This window comes from Corvus cornix, chromosome 7 (genome assembly GCF_000738735.6).
Source record: "Corvus cornix cornix isolate S_Up_H32 chromosome 7, ASM73873v5, whole genome shotgun sequence".
NCBI lineage: Eukaryota > Metazoa > Chordata > Aves > Passeriformes > Corvidae > Corvus > Corvus cornix.
The window spans coordinates 17,154,452-17,172,734 of NC_046337.1; the positions used below are offsets into that span (position 1 = coordinate 17,154,452).

The 18,283-nt window shown below is 36.1% G+C and overlaps 1 protein-coding gene across 2 annotated transcripts; it reads right to left on the reverse strand.

The window, feature by feature from the left end:
* Positions 1–1,762: 1,762 nt before the first annotated feature.
* Positions 1,763–17,662, reverse strand: GCG (glucagon). Of its 2 annotated transcripts, none has more exons than XM_010406885.3 (7): positions 15,930–17,662; positions 8,745–8,845; positions 8,200–8,361; positions 7,273–7,326; positions 5,546–5,683; positions 3,278–3,421; positions 1,763–2,285 (listed from the first exon to the last, which is right to left on the reverse strand). In XM_010406885.3, the coding sequence occupies exons 1-7, from the start codon at positions 15,930–15,932 to the stop codon at positions 2,261–2,263; spliced, it is 627 nt and encodes a 208-aa protein (XP_010405187.1). In that variant the 5' UTR covers positions 15,933–17,662; the 3' UTR covers positions 1,763–2,260. The 2 variants fall into 2 exon arrangements, with proteins under 2 accessions (XP_010405187.1, XP_010405188.1); XM_010406886.4 differs by lacking the exon at positions 15,930–17,662 and adding an exon at positions 12,672–15,922.
* Positions 17,663–18,283: the final 621 nt, after the last annotated feature.

The window sequence follows — 18,283 nt, forward strand, 5'->3', positions numbered from 1 at the left end:
ACCACCTGGAAGTTCAAGGCAGCACTTATGCAATACACAGAGGACTCCAGCTATTGTGTAGTAAAGGCGAAGAGATGGCGACTTATTTCTCCCTATATTTATACTATTCACTGAATTTCATGTAGCATGTGTGAGAAATATCCAGGACATACCTTATTAATGATCCCATATGGACTTGCTCTCTGATTTCAGGATATGTAAATCCTACTCCTGTTGAGCTGAAACATGTGTTTGATATTTCTGATTACAAGCTCAGCTTCATCTCACTTCTGAAGAAAGGGTTAATTTTGGTTCATGCTCTAGATTGGGACTTAGAAAATTAGAGGTTAAATGTTTTTGTTGTGTTCCAGACAAGCTGAATAAACTTGAGAAAATAATTTATGCCCCTCTGTTCCTAAAGCATATGATTTGTAAAAGTGTGGAAAGACCAGTATTTTCATAGCTGACAAAGCCATCACCAGAAGGGGCTCAAATACCCTGGTGACAGACACTGTGGAAAAAAGGATTTGTAACTTAGGAATCCCAGCCTTAGAACACTAAAATATCCTCGACAAAGTGAAATAAAACATTTCAAAGACAATTGTTCAGTCTTTGAAACAGAAAAGTTACCTCGTACCATTTTATCCTGGGCCATATGTATCCAACTGTGTATAACTGAATCTTTTCCAGTTCCACATGGACCCAAACCACTGTGTACAAATGGGATTAAATAAACTAATATGTATACATAGCCTCCTTTTTTTTTTTTTAGTCTCCAGGGGTATAGTGGATGCTATGATTTTTTTTTTTTTAGTGCAAGATTCTATTGAGTTTAAATTGTTTAAAGTTGGGTTGTTAGAACAGCTTTCTGTTGCTATCAAGAAGCTGATCAAGATGCCAAATTGGGTATGATCTGCCCTGATCTGAAATTACAGAATATTCATTCCTATAGCACTTTGGAAGAGTGATCTAATATTTTCCCAGAAATTCTAGATTATCAGTGAAAGTTTCAGATGCTTTTAAAAAATTTATTCCCATAAAACTTTTATTCCCAGCAAAAATTATAGGTACTAATTCTGATTCAACAATGGTCCTACTTCATATCAACTTCTACTAGATACTTGCTAGGCCCATGGGATTTCTCTTAAACCACTTGCCCTTTAGGACATTTTAATGAAGATCCCTGGTACATTGCTAAAATAGTGAGGGGAGAAAAGGGGGTTTGGGTAGTCATTGGAAATAGGAGGTAACACCACATAAAAGTGGTTCTCAGAGAAGGAAGGAAGGAAGGAATTCGGAAGGAAGGAATTCGGAAGGAAGGAATTCGGAAGGAAGGAATTCGGAAGGAATTCGGAAGGAAGGAAGGAAGGAAGGAAGGAAGGAAGGAAGGAAACATTGATTAGAGGGCTGTTTGCATTGGTTTGACTTGGCAATCTCAAAAAATTTGAAGAAAAGTTATGGGGCAGTTTCCACACTTACGGAGTATATTGCACTTAACATTTTTCAAAGCTGTCCTCCTGTTCTGAGCCAGAATTTATGGTAATGAAGAATAACTGTCTCTTCAGTCATGTTCCCCTCTTTTGCTTCATCTTACATGATTTCTTTTTCAACTAAAGATAATTCAAAGGTCACACAACTCTTTTCTGGGAATCATTGTGGACAAAACATGATGGAACAGAATACTGAGTTTGTTTTATCATTCCAAAGAAACCACTTTTAAGATCTCAGTGACACTAAAATATTAAAATAAAATGAAATGGACTGCAAAGAGGCACACGGCATATACACACGAGAAGTCAACAGAAAAGAAGCTTGAAAAAATTTATTTAAGGCTATCATTTAATATCCTTAAAGCTTAGCCTTTTTATAACAAAGGTTTTAAGAGGGATATTCACTTCTCAGGCATTTGTAACTGCCAGCCCCTTATGAATTAAACATATAATTGGTGATTGAATAATTTGTGTGTAGAAGTAAATTTTTTAGAAAAATAATTTTATCCTTAAATATAAATGAAGTTACTTTAGTCCTAATAAATGGAAAATATGAAGTTATCGAACTTTCATAGTCTTAAAGCTGTTAAGAAAACCATCCCTTAGACAACAGGTTTTCCATATATAAACCTTTGGCAACACTAAACTATAGTACAATTATTTCCTGGCATGCAAGGTGACATAGCTTTGTTACACCAAATGTAAATGACAAAATACAGATTTCAGAATCTCTTAATAACTGGCAGTTGATGAAATGAAGATCTTCATTTATCCCTTTTTATTCTGCATTTTTACTGGTATTCTTCCAAAAGGTCTCTGGGGGGAAAAGAAAAGAAAAAAAGCAGCAGCAATTAGGAAATATTCTAAGTCTCCTAAGATTTATGAAATATGTGTGGAACATATTTTTTCTGTTTAAGAGTGAGCAGATGTTAGTTCCACAGACCTCTCAATGCCTATCTCTAATAACAGATTGAAAACAATTATTCCTAAAAGTGTTTTACTAGCTTCTAATCGATTCTTTTCCTAAATTGTTTGTTTCAATGCTGAACTACAAACACAAAAATAGTAACATGCTAATAAAAACCGTATTTTAACTGTACCTTCTAAATTTTTTGAGACAATATTTGTTGTTTCAGATTTCCAAAATCAACTAGTCTTTTTGGGGGCTTCAGTAATGCAAAGGGGAAATCCAACATTTAAAAAAAATCTGGCCACTCACAAGTGTCTTGAGTTGGCATTTAATTATTTTTTAAATGCTTTGTTAATTTTAACAAACAATTCCCAACTATTAACCTGTTTGCAGAGCTCACTTAGAAAATGCTGCTTTGCCTACATACAGGCGAACTAAAGCAGGGTCTTAAACAGTCACCTGTCAGGAACACAGATTACAGCACTGTTCCCTAATGACAAGCTGCATTTTAAGGCAGTGTTTTGTATCACAGTCTTTAAAGAATAATCGATTTGATGTAATTATACCAATAAATATTTCTGATTTTATAATGTCCATGCAAAGCAAAGTTTTATTTTTCGATAATTTAATCTGACCTTATTTCTGGTAACAGTTGGTGGCAAAACTACTCTCAAGTTAAATAAGAAACTATCAGAGAGGTTCAGCATTGATAAAAAAATTCAAATAACATTTGGAACAAGTTCCATTTAGTGTCTTACCCTTCTTCATCTGTCTGTAACAAAGTTTGCAACATAGTACAGATATATCACTAGCTAAGAGAAAAATTAGTAGTATTTTTCCTATGTGTGACAAATCCATTTTAAACACTGGTATTAAGAATAGTATAAAATTCAGGCACCTTTGGGTAACTTTTGTGTTAATTAGCCATTTTAGGAACTCTTTGGCAGCCATGTCATCAAGGACTTTGTTGATATCACTCGTGAAAGTGCCATCTGCATGTCTTCGACCCATTTCTTCGGCCACAAGAGCTTTTTCTGGGAAACTTCAAAGGTAAGAAATTATCAACCAATGTGCAGATCTAAATAAACAAACGATTTAAAAGGGCCTTATTACAGCGTTCTACTACACTGCATATTTCCTGCGATTTTAAGGAGTTAAGGGCTGAGCCTGATGTTAGGGCTCAGTACAGCACGACGCATGTCAGAACATCTCTTGAGGCATTATTTTCAAACCAGACAACTGCTCCTTCCAGTGAGCCTAAACTCCTCTCCAGCAGCTTTGAAAAAGCCATACATGCAAAAATATATCTCAGTCTGCAATGTCTATACCATGTACACTAGGCATCAGTACCTTTACTAAGAATTGTTATTTAGGAAATACAACTGTTAAAATATTACAGTCAAATGTTCATACCTTTTTTTTTTTTGTTTTATTTGGACTTAAGGCCTAGTTATTTCCTTAAAATTACATTGCATAAGAATTTAGATATCAGGAGCAGCAATTTTTTTTTTTTTGCAGGGGCATGGTTGAAATAGCTGTAAAGCACCTGTATAAAACCTATGTGCTTTTTTGATGTAAAAACATAGAATGTAGCATTTTATACTTGGAATCAGATCCTGATTCTTGTTCTATTCTTTTTTGACTGCTGGAAAACCAGTATGTCAAAGCCAGAGTTTGATTTAGAAAACTTTCCTCTCTTGTTTCATCCCACCAAATATAGGAAGATTTTAATGGGTTTCACTAAGGTGGGCTGAAGCTGAAGCACCCTGGGCCCTGGATCCAATGACAGGCAGACTGGCTGATTTCAAGGAAGGCTATATACAAGTAATACCAAATATTGGAAAGCAGAAGGGTTGTCTACAATTAATTGCCCATCTAGGTTTCTAAGTTCAACTGAGGTTGTGTTTCTCTCAAATGGATACAGAAATACCCTACTTCTGCTGATGAAAATAAAACATGACAGAAAAACAAGTGGAAGTCTGAACATAACTAGGAAGCGGAACCAGCTTTTCCCTTCTCTATATAGCTGAACTAATTTATTTAACTCTGTTTTCTTCAGGAAACTGTCAATATTTACAAAACTTAGTTTTACCTATTTAGTCTTCCTTAACTACAACACACAATCTTGTCTTACAGATTGTATTTTATTATTATTATTATTTATTATTATATTTTATGTAATGCGAGAGACTTACATAGTACTTTACAGCTGGTAGAATATATACTCAGAGGATGAACTGAAATCCCTGCCCCAAGGAGCTTACAGTCTAAAGGCACAAGTAAGTATGGTTAACAGGTGGGGAGTGGCAGCTGCATGGTGTAGCTCCTCACCATGCAGAGCTGGAAATAGATGAGCAGAAGGTGCCTGCAGGAGACTGAAGGTAATGCCATTCTAAGTGTAAGACCATCATGACAAAAGATGTAAAGTCATGAGGGAGTACATGAAGTGAATAGCATAGAGAAATCTGCAAGGAGTATGTGGAGAACAAGATAGAAATGGAAGAAGTCATAGGTAGGTGAAGTCATTAGTGGAGCATTGTGTCCAGGGAACCGCGAACCATAGCAAAAGAATTAGAGGCATCTTAAAAAGGAAAATAAGTTATAGTCATAGCAAATGGTAGTTGTTATGGCAGCAGCAACTTGGGGAGACTCTGAGAAGCATGGGAAGAGGAAAAGAAGTTATTAGTTACTGCTGGGAATGATCATCAGCACATGGAGTACAGATGATAACTGATAACAATGATAATATGGGAAAAATTTAATCTTGGAAATACTGCAGAGGAAAAGATTGGCTTCAAAAGAAAAAAAGAGAAGGCAATTTAAGATGACTACCTTGAATAATCTCAATGATAGTTAAGGAGACTGTAAGCAATGTTATGTGAAGGGGGAAAGGTGGTAGAAGAGGAAGGTCTGGTTTACTTTTAGATGTGTTGACCTTAAATAAAACTTGACCTTTTAGAATGTAACAGCATACTGAACAGGTTTCAATCTGTATTTGAACTTAAAAATGTAAAGTGGTGGTCTATTATCCACAGAATATCTTCTAATACAAAAGAAAGCATGAAGTACAGCAAGAATGATCAAAAACACATCAAAGTTTCATCAGACATGATTTCTAACCCCAAACCAAGGCAAAATTTAATAATAGGAATGGATGGATTCTTACTCTCTTCTTCCTCGTCCATTCACTAACCAGGCGATGAACTCTTTGGCAGCTTGACCTTCCAAATAAGAGGTGATATCACTGGTGTAGGTGCCTTCAGCATGTCTCTCAAATTCAGCATGACGCTTGGAGATTGCATTGCTGAAAGAAGAGCAATACTGTAGGAGCAGACTGCATAAGAATTTAACTTTTTAACAATCTTTATTGATTTAAATTTCCTACTTGCCAGACTAGCATTTCTATAAGAGAGAGGGGTTCTTTTTGCTTCTCAAATTGGTCTTGATATATTTTTTCCTGATATATTTCAGTTCCAAAGCTATTGCCTGTACTATGCAATACAGTTTTGTGCAGAGATTCCCAAACTGGTTCTGAACAACTCAGTTCAGGTGTGGAAAGCAATTACAGCTGTATTGGAATGGTCTTCTGCTAGACTAATTAGCTATGAGCAAGAAGCTGTATTGTATTATACAGACATGCTTTTTGGTACCCTTTGTTAGATGTTCCTCTTATCTTCACCTCTTTTTGCTGAGCCAAACTATTCCGACTTAATTCCTTTCAAATTTACATTTTGAGTTGTTTTATGAACACCCTTTTATTCATCACTCTGACCAAGTCATAATCTCGGAAAACTTTCAAGCCTGATCAACTCCATCTTGTTAAAGACATTTATCTTCTCCCTCCCTACACCTCACTGTGGTTCTTTCTCTGATATAACACAAAATTATGTTACAGTGGCTCTTGGGAAGGCAAACTGCACTGAGAAGTAGGCATGTTATGGAATATTTTCCATGAACAAATTCCCTAGCATTTCTGTTTCAGAATTTGCTAATCTCTGCCCAAATCTAGCTCTTTCTATTATTTTTTCTTCTTGGGATGTCACCATTCCTCCTAATTTAGTACCATCTGCACTTTTCATCAGCAGTGCTAACTAGAGTTGTTTGGAGCATTTTTAATGAAATGTTAATTTTTTTTGAGATATGCTGTTTCAATGAAGCAGAAACATTATTACAAATTTGTTATTAATATTGACAGTGTGAACTCAAGGATCTTTGTGATCTGGGCTATCCTTTTTGGATTTTCTGACAAATGAAAGAATGAATATAGGTATTTTAATCTGTTTTTGCAAAACCACTTACTCAATTTCTTATTTATTTATTTAAAATTTCCAATCTATCTAACCCTTTCCCAAAACCACAGTCAAGAAACAGAATTCTGGCCTTCAGCAGGTCTTGTGTTCTCCTTTCTGTAATAAGTAGTTTATGTGACATGGGACTGAGAGCTGAGGGCTGAGCAGTGCATCATGTTTAATCAGCTCTCTGCAATTTTTCCTGGCCATCTTCCTTTCACTAATCTTCTCACTGATTTTTTATTCTTCAACATAATGTGTTTGGTTTTTTTTCTTCAGCCTTTTTCTATACTGATTTTCTTTTTATTTTATTCTCTGCTCTCCTTGATTACTTGAAATGTGCTTTCCTGAAATGTATTCTCATCCTGTTGCATTCCTTGCACCCACTGCATATAGCTATAGAACACAGGTACAGGAATAAAAACCATAGAGACATATCCTCCTTCTTTTTTACACCAGTAAACAGCTGGTGTGAAATAACGTACTTGATTGATATTTCTTTGATTGTGGTAACATTGTAAAGAATACTAGTTGTTTTCTTTCTTGTTTAACTGAAAATGAGCTCAGACTGGTTTCAAATAACAAGTTGTGACATATAGAATACCTTGAGAGCTGGTCAGGGACTTTGTCATTTTCTTTGTCCTCCTGTCCTTGTTGGCTGTAGTGAAATTGAACAATCATTAGATCATTATTACCAATACACTGCAGAGCCTGCATAAGCTTGTATTGGTTATTATTTAAGTATTATGGTAAACCCCCATGACTGACAGGTGAATATTATATTCATTGTATTTCAGACATATGAATTCAAATTAATACAATGTGTAGAAATTGTTACTTTATACTTTAAAGGCTTCCACAGAGATTTAGAAGCATTAACATAATAGATTTCTGGATTCTTTTTGGACAGATTTTCTCTAGAACACAAGACTGAAACACTTTTACATTATTCTTACTCTCAGCTTGGTAGCTTGAGTTTAATCAAAGCGTATTTGAAAAAAGATATGCCAACTTATATTGGTCATATGGGTTAATTATCCAGTGGTCAACAAAACTTAAACTTCAGCTCCCTTTTTAAAAATGAAACCTCAGGATTAGACTATCCATAGATAGGAAAGTTTTGTTAAGGCCTAATGGCCCAGAATTGTACATTATGTTTATATATTTTATTCATATTGAACTTCATTCATTCACTGAGACAATGTACCCCGAAGAGGCTGAGACAGTTTTTTAGGTGGCATAACAGATACTACACTTTGATTTAACCAAATCATTTTGACTGATTTTGCATATGTTTCTCATTTCTAATAATATATTAATATTCTATTAATGGCTGTACTTAATGATCTTAGAGGTCCTTTCCAACCTAAATGATTCTATGATTGTATATATAAATTTTCCTCAAGTACTTTACTTATTTGAGGATTATCCATGGTCTGAGATGGGAAGCTGATACCAAGAAAGTGAATTGGCTGGATTTTTGGCTGTTTCTGTGCATGAAGATCTGTATCAATGTGACCAAAGAGCTTACCCATTTCTTTTAGTGCTCATTAACCATTGCACAAAGTCCTGAGCTCGTCTGGTGTCCAGGTACTTGGTGTAGTCACTGGTGAATGTGCCTTGTGAGTGACGTTTCACTTCATTCGGCTGTCTAGATTCATCTATTGGTTCAGAATGGGAAGCTTTGAATGATCTGTGAAAAGTTTAGACCTTGTAAATCGGCAGTAGTTACAGTACAGTCTACAAGTGCATGGATTTTTCTTTTAACAATACTATGTTTTACTCCCACAAAGTGAAAGCAAGTGGCATATTGATCACTATCTGTCTGGTAAAAGGAATCTATATGGTAGATTGGATACTGCACAATTACTCACTCTTCTTGGATAAATAAGGTAGCTATTGTTTTAATACCCCAAATTGCTGTGCTATGCTTTGCAATATCAAAAATTTGTCAATTTTAGTGGTAGACTAAGAACTGCGTAAAGCTATCTTTAAATTATAGTATGTTTGGCTTCAAAGTATAAGAAAACTAAGTTCAGGCCAAGTATTTGTAAAAGTTTGGTCTAAAGAATTTACCTTGATTTCTCCTCTGTATCCTGAAGAGGATTTTGCCAGCTGCCTTGAACTATCATTAAAAGGAGACCAGCAACAAAATAAATGCTTTTCATTTTCATTGCCTGTCAAAACAGAAATAAGGCAACAAAGAAAAATGTTATACTGTTTACATATGTCTGAGTCAATTAGATCGAAAAGAGACATTCTTAATGCTGATCTAAACCTGAAGAAAGAGCCTGCTAGTTTGGGTTCCATGTCCAGTGGGTAACATTTTAGGGCCTTGGGTAGGCATTCAAAAGATGTAGTCTCTGTTCCAGTCTTTAGGCTGTAGTTTGTATTTTAGAACTCAAGGAGAGCTGAGAGCAACTGCATCCTCACTTTCTTTTGCAGTGTGAGGATAAAGGTCTGCTCTCTCCTTTTCTCTGTGTTCAGCTGATGGCAAGCACTAGATCTGTAATACAGTTCTATTGCAAAACTAGGGGTAGTGATGTGACTGCGATTTTTTCCCCAGCTCATTCACTAGAGAAAAAACAAAGCAAATCTTTGTCAAGAATACTGTCACATTAGCAGCTTCCCATTCTTTCTTTCTCACAGAAGTTGCAATGGGTTCACATCAGCAAAATGTCACTGGAAATAATTTCATCATGTACTTGGGCTGATACTTGTGTATCTGAAAAAGCCCTTCTGCCATCCATGGCATTTTCCTATGGAAGTTTATGGTGCAGTCTGAAAAACAAAGGGAGATAGGACACATGAGTGCCTTGAAGTAAAGTGGTAGCAAAGTAAGTCCCAGTAAAAAACACCCTCCCCACTAAATGAAATCTGTGCCATACTCCTGTGGCTCTACTGCAGGAGTTACTTGTTGAAGTTCAATGATATATAAAATAAGGCAGTCTGAGTGAAAATATATATATTCTCTATTGTAATGCCTTGTCACAATAGTCTGAATTTAAATACACTGTGGGGTGGAGGAAGCCTTAGAAAATTATGAGGGAACGATGTGTAGTGAAGGTGCAGATTACTCCATTTTGAGATGGAGAGGTGGATCTGCACTGAGCAATGCAAATGAGGGGGCTATATGAACACCTCTGAAAAGGTAATCTCTGGCATCAAAAATCTTACTGCTGTAGGGCTTCTACTCTGCCCCAGTTCTCTGCCCCTTCATAGCAGATTTTTTTTGAAACCTGTTTCTTCCATCTGTTTTAAAATTACTTATACTTGGAGATGCAAAGCTTGACTGTTGGCAGGCGTTTTACCAATGGTTAGGAAGAATCTATTGCTACTGGTACTTTGTGAGGCCTGATTTTTTAAGAGAATCTCAATGAATAATATGAATATTTTACTAGAATACTTCAGTATCAGTATCAAAATACTTGAGGCAATCAAAATCTTAATCAAATATTGCTGAAACCCAGGAAAATAAATGTACAACTATAATATTTTCTGATGGATTTTACTATTAAGCAATGGGGTCAGTTTCCCTCTCTCCACCAAAAGCCACTACCAGTGTTGCTCATTTTTTCGTCAGTGTCTGGAGACTCGTTTCTGCCTTGTGCATTGTCCTGGTATATGAGATTTGACTCTCTCACTTGAACACACCCTGCTATAGTACCAACATATACCACGGTGGTCAGGTGGTCATGTAGTCAGTCTTATTAAAACCCTAACTATAGTACTGAAATCTGTTTTCACTGTTTCATTTGGAGCTGTAATTTGGTGGTGCAACACTGACATCCAATGTTTATCTCAAAGAATGCATAATTTCACATTTCATAGGCTTCTAGCAATGGAACAAAAGCTCTGCCTATTCTTTGGGAAATGACTCTGTTGTGGTCATTTCAAAATGGTGTGATTGACCCCTGTGGCAGCTGATATGGCTGTAAATGAATTAACCTGGACTTGGACACCAGATAAAGTCTGCCTGTTACACCACACGTAAGTAAATTTGCCCTGCTTAATAGTCCTAGCTTACAGCTGTCTGTAGCTTTATTAAACGGCGATCCAGATTAGCCATAAACCCAAGTCACTGGGGCGGAATGAAATATCCAACACCAAAAGCTTTTCTTTCATACAAAACTTATTAAAAAATAGTTTAAAGTCGCTGTAGTCAGTAAAGAGATATTCAGTGATTTCAGTTTATCTTGGCTCTAACTCTAATGTCGCAGGCCTATAGAACTTTCAGATGTGAACAGTACCACTAGCCACTTTATTCCTTAGTATTAAGATTAAAGCTAAATGCATATTCAGCTTCTTTCTAAATTTTTCAGAATCAAAATAGGGAGATTATTAAAAAGAAAGATGTATAAATGCAGTTTTTGAAATTTATAACATTTTCAGGTAAGAGAATCCTTATTAATAAAATAAGCTTTGTCAAAAACTATTAACCTTCTGTCATATATGTTCTTTAAAAAATTTAGAATCAGTTTTGTTTGTTCAACATTTAGTACTTGCTATTGGTAAGTCAAACCAGCAACAGCAGTTCTTGACAAGTTAAATAAGATACAGTTTTAAAGGAAGAAATTGTAATTTTATTCTTGGTAACATAGACATGTTTTATAGAGAAAAAGAGATGATCAGAAAAATAGTATTTTCTTAGTTTATGCTAGCTAATCAATTAATTTCCCAATCAGAAGAAAGGTTTTATTTGCTCTAAGTTTTTTAGGTCACCAGTAGATACTGCTAAAAACCATGGAAACTTATTGTCAAGGTGCAGGAAAACTAAAGCTAATCTTACACAGAAAATTTTTATTCCTATGCATATTAGACTAATGAAAATATTTACATTTCTTTCTGATCAAAAATGAAAGATTTAAGACATCTCAGTTTGAAGCACCAGAAATATGTAAGAAATATACCTCTCAAATCTTGATCAGATATTTATTTGAATATTATTTCCTTGACCAACTTGATTTTTCTAGTTTTCTAATATATTCTGCTACAGGTATCTTTTGTAGCTATGTACAATTTTAACTAGCATAATTTCACTGAGTTTTCAAAAAAATCTTTCAAAAGTCACATTTGTATTTATTTCCAGTTTAAAAATGGAAATTATGAAGTGGTAAAAAAAGGAAATATTTTCATATGAACATGTATGAATGAATAAAATAAATTTCTGTTGACAGGAAACTGTCTGCAAATAGCAGTAATTTCTAGAAACAAATAAATTACTTTTTCAGGTAGGTGTATTTTACATCTAATTTACCTAACATGCCTTGTGGAAAGTTCTGTAAAATACAACAGTTCTAGTCTAAGGAATTCCATAGTAGGATGGAAGACTAAATTAAATTTTATACAATAATCACAATAACTATTGAAAGGCTTTTATTTTACTTCTGTGCTATAAAATTTCCTTTTCTGATCTTACAGTGATATGAAAATAATAGTTGCTTGAGACAAACTAATCTAAAAGTGGGGCAGTGGAGTGACAGTCTGTAGGGTGACAGTGACAATCTGTCTTTGACAGTTTGAAATCAGTGTCCACATAAACTCACTGAATTTGTTTCCATGCTTCTAACTTAATCCCCATTGATTCATATTTAGGCAGTATCTCTAAGGAGTGAATAATTTTAAACTCACATTAATTAAATATCTCTACAGAAGGTACTAAAGGAGATAAAAATATAAAAATCAATAATTGTGTATCTCATTTAAATTCTTACTACAATTCTTGTCTTTCATGTTCTCATGGCTATTCTTCCTTCTTTCAATTAATTCTGCAACACAAACTGTTGATTTCCCTTTTTCGGATCATTCTTTGTTGAAGTAATCAATACATTAAAAGATTTAAATGATGATGTCATTGACTCCAAACAACAGTGAGTATAACCTCAGAAGAAAACACCAATTTGCTGAAAGATCCACACCTCTATTGCAAACTTTGGGCAACACAATGCAGATAATGCACTCGGCTTTCTCAAATAAATAACTGGTAGTTCATATAAATCTTACCTTATTATACTTTGAAGTAATACGTGGCAGTTGCAGAAAGAGCTACTCTCTCTTCTGCAACTATGGCAAGCCTTGAAGATCCTGAGCTCTGCCTAGCTGCCTCTTTTGCACAGACTTATATATATACTGTTCAGCTCTAGTAAGCATTACAGGAGTGCATCATTGCTGACAGTTTCCTTATTCAACTTAAAAAAAAAAGTCATCGTATTTGCTATTCATTTCATTTGATAATTTTACAAGCAATTTCACACATTCATTCTGCTTACTTTATGACATCAATGCTAACATGGATTTGCAAAAGGAGTGAGGTAGCAACGTCCAAAGAAGTAAATATCAAACAGAAGGGCATTAACTTGACAAACAGTGGGCAAAAGGTACCTGGGATCAAGGCAGCAATTTCTCCAATTTCTGATTTGCCACATTTAACATTTAGAATCCTGATTCTGTTAACATCAATAGAATTGTTTCCATTTATCAATTTTAAATCAGGGTTTATAAACTTAACCCATTGTTAAAAATAACCAGCACAACTTCCCCAAAGCCCTTGAATGATTCTTCAAGTAATCTTGTGCCAATATAATGAATGTGAAGAGATGTGAAATACTGCACTGATGGCTACCCACTATGCAATGCCTAGCACAGGTGAAATTTAAAACAAATGTTTTGATCAGCCTTAGATGTAAAATTCCCACTTTGCAAATACTACTGTAAGAAAATTCATATTCACTTGAGAACTATATGCCAAACATTCACTATAAATTGAGTTTAACACAGTGGCCTATAGATTTATGCAAGATAAACTTTTTGCTCACCTTTCAATTCCCTACAAGAAAAAAAATTAAACAAAATATTGATATTTATACTAGTGCCTGTTCTATGCAACTATTGTTCAATATTGGAGACAAATTCATAGCTGTGGTGGGGCAGCACTGCCAAAGAAAGCCATGTTCAGCCAGCCAGTGACAACACAGAGACTGAGACAGGTAGGGGAGATAGGTAGGAGGAAGGTTCTGGAATCACAGTAGACACCTCCCTAAATATTAAGGACAGCCTGTACTCCAGTCTGGAGTGGCTCATGGTCTGGCTTGTGGTACAAGGCACATATTACAACAAACCTTCTTATTTCCCTTAGTACTGCTCCTCCAAGCCAGCAAAGAATATGCTTCAGTGAGGTAATTGTCTGCTGACTGACCACAGCCAGAATTGGCATAGCACATAAGATACAACTGAGGTAGTGTATAAACTTAATAACCACGTTAGAGTGGCAAAAAAAATTTACTGGATCCTTCCTAGAGCTCTATCCTAAATACCTGGCTGTATTTAGTACCACAGTAGGGGTTCAGGGAAACGTTAAGTCTCACTACACAGTCGTCATCATCAAATTTAATATTTTTGGGTATAATTTTTCTGTGCTATTGGATCCATCTGCTGAGATTTATGGTTTATTTTTTTCATTTTTAGTCCTCGGGGAGGGCCACCTGGCCGCTCCTGCAGAGGCCACCAGCGCATCCTGCAGTACCCGGGCAATGCAGCAGATGGGGATCAAAGGGCCCTTTCCACCGCTTCTGCACCAGGAGGACACGCACACACTTGACATGGATTGCTGCAATCATCTCTCTACATGCTGAGTTAAAGATACTTTGGAACAAAGCAATACAGAATGTGAGACAGTATCCTCTTCTCCAGGAAACAGTTAGTTTTTCTCTTTTTGTTTAGCTCAGTTTATTTTCTTGTGTCATATAAAGTTCCTTGTTTACAGTAGGATGATTCCAGAAAAAAAAAATGAGACAGAGCACCTTAGTGCACCTGGTTGGGAAGGTTGTTACAGAGCTGTATCATCTAGAAGGTCATTCTTTCATCTAGAAGGTGACTGGTTATTTGTTTTTCAAATGGTACACAGAAAATAAAATGTATGGGAAAGAGGTGAACTGCCATCAAGAAACATGCAACCCTCAGTTGCCATAGCTAAGTCTATGTTATATATTTCAGGAGCACAGCAAACAAGAGTTTGCTCAAAAAACAAAAGCGGAAAACAAACAAAAGCGGAAAATTATATCAAGTGTATGAAACATGCGTATGTACCCAGGTTTGTTCCTCTCACATTTTAGAATACACTGGTTAGTTTGCACCTCTTGGCAAAAATCAAGGGCAACTCTCATCTAGATCGTTGTTCTCAAATGAGACAGTACTTTGAACCAGACTAAGAGACAGAACCTGAAAGTGGCCTGCCTTCAGGAAATTTTCATGTTTCTCATGATTCACCTGGAGTTGTTGGGTTCACTGTATCTGGAGTTTTTCAAAGTTTTCTGCACCATTGTCTGATTAAAATTGTCAAGATTTGAACATTTTAATGAATTAGGAACTCGCTGACTTTTGGCAGTAAGAAATAAAAAAATACTCATCAAATGCTTTCAAAAAAGTGACCTCCCCAAATTCTCCTGTGTATTTCTTCATTACATATTTATTACTATTGTACTATTATCCATTACATGTCTAAAGGGAGGAGGATGTATCTTGGGGTATGACTACAGGCCCACACGCTTTACTTTCTTATACAGAAAGCATTCTCTCCTAACTGTGTCAGCTGTGAGTTCAGAGGGCTGGGCTCTGCAGCCCCTCTCGTTTTGCTACCTTTCTTACATCATAATCACCTGAAAGAGCATTCCCCTACTGAGAATGGGAACCAGTATGTGTGAACACATGCACACATAAAACACCATGTTACGTCCATAAATGCGTACTTGTACATAACACACACAATGTGTGCCTATGTACATATACAACTCCATGGCTACCCTTTGGGAAGCAAGAACGGCCTTCCCAAATGGAGGGTTAGTTTAGGGTCTCTCAGCCTTTCCACAACATGCAGCTCCATGCTCTCTGCCACGGATGCTGAGTGGTTTGTACCTCAGGAGTGACAGTCATTGTAACTGTGCTGTAGCCCACACTGCTCGCATAAGTTGGAATCGCTCCACTGCAAGCCAATGGAGCTGCATCAATTTGCGCAAGTAGAAGAGCTAGCCAAATATGTACCAGTTATTTTACATTCTGAGAAGACAATGTTCATAATTGAAAGTAATACCAAATGCTCTTAGCAAATACTATGAATTATTCAGATTAAATATAGAGCCTTCAAATGACTCTATAAAATGTTCTAAACAGCTGTGCCTTGTAATTGGAACTGACTGACAAACTGGAAAGTATTGAATGTAGTCTGAATTGGACTTGATATCTGAGTAAAATGAGTATAACACTAACCATATTCTAGAACCTGGCTGTTTTTCTGCTAAATTCCTCTTCAGGCCTTTTCTTCTTTGCAGCTGCAATAATCCCAAGTGAAGCAAAGCATGTAGCTCCGTGTTTGAAGTATAAGGATTGCAGGTTCTTTCATGTGTTCAGTTCACACAGCACGAATGAGGTAGACGATGAAAACAGGTTTGGAGTGGAATCAGTGACTGTCTACTATTTATGTACACTTCAGCTCCTAGAATAAAGCAATTTTTACTTTTCAGCTCTAGTTTCAATTTGTAAAAGCTAGAAAGGATTCACAGTGGAAACTGACTTGTAAACAACTGTATTTGTGGCTATTTATCAAGGGCCTGTCTACTTAATTCAGAACAACTACATCCTATCTTCAGAGGCCTGAATACCTTGTTTAGATGACAGGTATTTGAAGACTAATGTTTCATTGTCTGAAGTGGTATATTTGAGTATCTGAAGTGTGAGAGTGTTATTCAAAAGAGAAAGGAACAGAAAGTGCTCAGCATTTTTTTGAAAACCAGATCTTCTAAAACATTTGAAAGTGGGAAGCAAAACTTTGAGGATGTTCACTCTTGTCATAAGAGCTTAGGTTAATTCAAATTGTGTCCTGGTGTTGGCTCTTACACACCATGTTCTCTGTTTGCAGTATAGTTATATATACTTTTTATTCACATACTTTGTTAGCTTCAGCTTGATACCTCAGGACAAGCCCTTTCAACTTGAACTTTTGAAGATCTGTTACAAAAGAGCCTATCCTGTAGCCTCTTTAGGCTCTTCCCTTCAGTTAAAGTGGAATGGGGCAAATAACTGTCCGGTGAATGTTTGGGGTAATGCTTATAACATGGATTGTGTTTGTAAACAAGGCAGAATGGAACATGTTCTCTTTCTAGAGAAGAAAAAGCTTGGGAGAATCTTATCACTGTATATAAATATCTGAAGGGATGGTCCAAAAAAGACAGCCAGCCTTTTTTTTTTGGTGCCCAGTGACAGAGCAAGAGGCAACCAGCACAAACTGAAACCTAGAATGTTCTGTCCAAGCATAAGGAAGAACTTGTTTACTATGAGGGTGACAAAGCACTGGCAGCAGTGGCTGAGAGAGGTTGTAGAGTGTCCAGAAGGCTTTTAGATATTAAAAAGCCATCTGGACGAAGTCCTGGGCTACAGGATGTAGGTAGCCCTGTGTGAACAGGGAAGTGGGATAAGTAGACCTCCCAAGTTCCCTTCCAACCCCAACCATTCTGCAATTCTGTTATAGTGTGGGGGTAGGTTTGCAGTGCTCTGCACCATTTCTAGTGATTGACTGTGATGTTACCTGTTATAAGCACAGGACAGCCAGTAATCTGATGTTGGATGTATTTTTAAGAGGATTTTTTTTGACACTCACAGCATCCTAGGACATTTTCTCCTAGGTCATCAAAACACGTGGTTGCTCAATCATAAAGCTTTCAGGTTAGACATTATTTCAGCAACTCAGTGTAAATGTCATACTCTGCTGGAGACATATTCCCATTCTTTGGCAAGAACACTGTGTAAGGCAGAGAAATAAATAACATGAAAAACAATGACGGAACAATGATGGCAGAAAACTGCACTTATTTTAAAAATTTTTTTTCCCCATAACTGCTACCTACAAGCCAGAGTAGATGGTGGACAGTTTGGAAGATATGTACTCTGGTTGCCTTAGGAAACAAACAGACCTCAGGGCAGATTCATAATGAAATATCTAATGCACCCCTTGTGAAAGAGATACCTTCTGTTATTTTGTTTGGCAGATTTTCCTGAAATGTCCCTTATTTCAAATACTTTCAAAAGCTTCAGACAACAGACTCGTGGGCAGGGTGTGAACAACACATTGCATCATTTTATTACTTAGAGTACCAACAACAGGCCAATCTATCTGCCCAAATTTCCAGAACTTAGAGGATTTTCAAAAGAATAAATAAAATAAAGGTGCAGAAATTGAAAGTGACCTTAATATATTGATATTTATGTCAGATTGATACCGTGCGTTTTTGGAAATTACTCTAGGTTCTCACTGACATATTCAGGTATCTTAAACTTTTAAGCATATGGGATAAGAGCTTGATTTTTCTCTCTTTCACCACAATGTTGCAATGATTTCCTTGGTGTTGTATCCATACAAAAAATTGAGAGTTAAATCTCAGTATTTCAACTGAATTGTATTCCTTATTTGCAAGATAACCACATTTCTGAGACTAGTGTTGTGTGCAGCAAATGCACATAGGACCATATAATCAACATCTAATTAGGCCCACTTCATGTTAAATTTTCTTAATGTTAACTTTCTTAGAGATACAATTTTTTCCTTTAGCCATTATAGCAGTTGAATT

Bases quoted from the DNA above. Each gene is read 5' to 3' on its own strand.
- GCG (XM_010406885.3), bottom strand. The intron at 8,362-8,744 runs GTAAATTCTTTA...AACTTTTCACAG, and splicing joins GATACAGAGGAGAAATCAAG to ATCATTCAAAGCTTCCCATT. The intron at 2,286-3,277 runs GTGCCTGAATTT...TTTTCCCCCCAG, and splicing joins AACACAAAAGTTACCCAAAG to AGACCTTTTGGAAGAATACC.